The sequence below is a fragment of the Triticum dicoccoides genome, chromosome 2A, assembly GCF_002162155.2.
Source record: "Triticum dicoccoides isolate Atlit2015 ecotype Zavitan chromosome 2A, WEW_v2.0, whole genome shotgun sequence".
Lineage (NCBI taxonomy): Eukaryota > Viridiplantae > Streptophyta > Magnoliopsida > Poales > Poaceae > Triticum > Triticum dicoccoides.
Window position 1 is genome coordinate 693,519,711 of NC_041382.1, and position 3,609 is coordinate 693,523,319.

Here is a 3,609-nt window from a genome sequence, read left to right on the forward strand (position 1 = left end):
GCTCGGCTGCTCGCTCTCTGGCTCGGGGCGAGCGGTGCTCTCATGCTCTTTCCCAGTTCTGGATGCCTAAATCACTAGTACGTGCATACGGTACACGGTCGCCTCTACTCAGTTTGAAGGACTGCAAGTCCGAACTGGGTGCAGCGATGGTACAAGATTTACTGTTGCGTCCAGATGTTTTCAATACGGCACCACGAAGAAAGAGAGGACTATTTCTTCAGCATTTCAACCTTTAAATCCGACCATACAGGCATTCGTGGGGCTGAGATGCACAAGGCATCAAAGAATATTTTTCTTCTTTAACAAATCTTACAAGTACATACAGCACGCAGATGGCCAATGGCTTTATACCTCCCAAGATATTAATCAAAACATGGAAACGCAGATGGAGCAGTAATATTTTTTCTTTTCTCAAGATGTGGCAAATATCGCACAATAGCTCAAAGAATCGTGGACGGTACATCAACTGCAGACGATGCTAACACGCTATTCCAAAGCTACATCACACCATCCTTCACCATTCCTAAGAGGGCGGCTTCCTCGCCTGTCTTGACAAAAGCATTGCAACCTGCCCTATCGCAACATCACCCAGAAACACCTTTCTGACTGCTGCAGGGAGCACTGATGGCTTGGATATGGAGGAGCTGTTAATCATGATTCAACACCAACTTGCGAACAAACTTCAAAGCAAACAGCCGCCTTCGAATTAACTGATGTCCTATATATTCCGTAACTGTGTGTGGAGGTCTACTAAGAAACAACCCCCTTTGTGAACTGACTTTAAAGAATGTGTCAACCTGACCAAAAAGGCAGAAAAACATCAACAAAAGCCGGCACATTCAATTGATACAGAAAGAAGTGTAACCACATACCTTGGACAGATAGTAGTTAAAAAGAACACTATACACATGTGGGACAAGACGCATCAATCAATTGGATGCTTGTCTGCTTGCCGGGAGGTGTACTGAGCTGAAATCAAAAGCAAGGACAAGAACGCGCTCGCCACAAATATAGCATCAAACCAACGGTGGTAGAAGTCAAACTGAATGTCACCGCCCAAAACATCTGTGATGATCACCCTGAGCAAACACGCATTAACAAACATCAATTTTCTTGAATGGAATGGGATCACAATGTAAATTTTAACGGTTTTGCTAAAGCACATCCAGATGCGCCCTAAGTATTGCATGTCTAAAGTCATGTGTCATTGATTTTACACGGAAATTCATGCAGGTATTTTCTTTCCCTTTTTATGTTTGATTGAGTCCGTACATGTGCAATAACTAGGGCACATCTAGATGTGCCCTAGACAGTTTAACAAATTTTAAATCTTGCATAGCATAAAGCTAACCTCAAAGGATCATATTCCATGCTGAATGTGTACTATTCATTAAATAGTCAGATCAGCTGTGTGGTCAACTGTGACCTCCATATTGAAATGGCCAAGTTACATGTGTTTATTGTATTGATACACTTTACTCACTATACACTCGTCATGTTACACGTAGTAACGGTGGGAGTGGAAAGACTGAATGAAAAAGGTAACTTGTCTTCAACTAAAAGTGTTGTAACTTAATCCATAGTCATCCCATTAATATATTCAGTTGAACATATCTTCAGCATCTTCGTATATACTATACCATGTTTTGTTTTTTAAATGATATGTAAGTTGATAACATTTGTTCAAAAAGAGTGGAAGGGTCAGTTGAGCCCATAACATTGGCTATGGTTCAGTAACTTAAGTTATTAATACAAATAGAGAATAAAACGAGTTACATACTTAAATTCAAAGTAGCAAGTTAAGTTAAACAATAATAAAACAAATAAGGCCAGGACAGTTGCAGTGCCAGGAATAAGCCGAGCCCCAGGCGATTGGGCCCCCTCCGTGCATTATAGCACTGTACCTACAGTGATTGCTGCAGTCCACGAAGGAGTTGGGCCTCACACCCCAGGCCATGGCCCGGGCTGCCTGGGGCCTGGATCCTCCAGGACAGTATACAGGAAGGGTACTCTCAAGCAATAGAAGAATACCTGTACTCATTTGCCAGGCTTTTCCTTATCAGAAGAATAGAAGATATGAAATACATGCCCATGATCTCAGATAAGAAAAGGACGACATTGGTTGTTGAGCCGGTCCCAACTCTAGAAAAAGCAAAGAAGAACTGCATAGAAAATGAGATGAAGGTCACGTTTGAATGCTCAACAACAAGGAAAACTATAACAGCAGCTGGAAGTCTACTTATAAAATGGAAAAATGCTGATGGGCAAAGAAGGTTAGTACGTTACAAGCTGTTGAAATATATTTAATTCAGTTTACTAGCATTTTTCAACCAGTCATGACATTATTGGATCAGAGACAACAAGTCTGAAACCCATATGTACAAAATAAAAAGTAGCAACCAAACAGAATGTTCACCTTCATAACATTTGCCAAGAAACCTCGAATAGATATGCCAACCAACATCCCGATGAACAACAAAGATATGTACTGCAAACAAAATGCAAAAGCAGGACATATGTAAGTAAGAAACGAAGAAATAGGCAGGGAGAACATATAGCGACACAGAACCTATATTTGACATTGTGACTCAGAGGGAGTATCAAGATATAGTACAATAGGTAAGAGTTTTCAGCAAGGGTCAGATGACATGCCACACGATTCATTTAGGTCCAATCCACAGAAAATTGTTATTCTTATGAAATGCAGAATTCCTTCTAAGATTATATTAGACACAGAATACCTACCTGTGATAATAGCGTGACATCAATACCGATATCAAAATGCCTCAAGAAAATGGTAATCGTCATGGTTACCGGATCAACAGAGCCAGCCTGATAGGAAATACAGAATGTAGATAAGCAATGAGAATCAGAAACGGCGAGTAACTAATTCTAGGTCCATGAAATCATGGAGAGGTCTATACCGCTTTAAAGACTACGCTCTGCAAGGCCTGCAAAAGAATCACAAAAAAAAGTAAGAACGTTTACAAGTGCATGTGAGAAAAAAAAACATCCTCACAAAATAATGCTACATCAGTTTGAACCAGGGAGAAATCTTTATTCATTTTGTGAAATGGAGAAATCTTTATTCATTCTGTGAAATGGAGAAATCTTTATTCATTTTGTGAAACGGATTTTCTTACATGATACTTTTGTTACTCTAGCACTGCAAAATTTCATTTTTATACATGAACCAGGGAGACACATAAAGCAAAACAACATAGAGAAAATTCCTTATTTGACACTATCTTAAAATCTGTTTCCTTATTTGACACTGGAAAAGTTTTTCTTCCCTATTTGACACAAGTTCTAAATTTTATTCCCTATATGACATTTCCGTCCATTTTGAGCCTAAATGACACATGAAAAGACTCTTTTGCCCCTCATGTGGTATGTGTGTGAGGGGCAATAGCGCACGCACGCAGCATCAGTGCGAGGGCAAGAGAACACACGCAGCAACACATACACTGTACCAACACACACGCACGCGCACACACACGCAACAACACGCACGCGCACGTGCACACACACACACACGCAACAACATGCACGCGCACGTGCACACACACACACGCAGCAACACACATGCACGCGCACACACACGCAGCA

At 40.7% G+C, this 3,609-nt stretch overlaps 1 protein-coding gene across 1 annotated transcript in view; it reads right to left on the reverse strand.

Moving 5' to 3' along the window:
• Positions 1 to 275: 275 nt before the first annotated feature.
• Positions 276 to 3,609, reverse strand: part of LOC119356324 (GPCR-type G protein COLD1-like) — a 6,337-nt gene continuing 3,003 nt past the window's right edge. Inside the window, exons 8-13 of the mRNA XM_037623271.1 lie at positions 2,925 to 2,951; positions 2,746 to 2,832; positions 2,417 to 2,488; positions 2,032 to 2,162; positions 873 to 1,079; positions 276 to 797 (exon numbers count right to left, since the gene is read on the reverse strand). Of these exons, the coding sequence (XP_037479168.1) occupies positions 926 to 1,079; positions 2,032 to 2,162; positions 2,417 to 2,488; positions 2,746 to 2,832; positions 2,925 to 2,951 (471 nt within the window). The 3' untranslated portion in view covers positions 276 to 797; positions 873 to 925. The remainder of the gene's footprint in view (positions 798 to 872; positions 1,080 to 2,031; positions 2,163 to 2,416; positions 2,489 to 2,745; positions 2,833 to 2,924; positions 2,952 to 3,609) is intronic.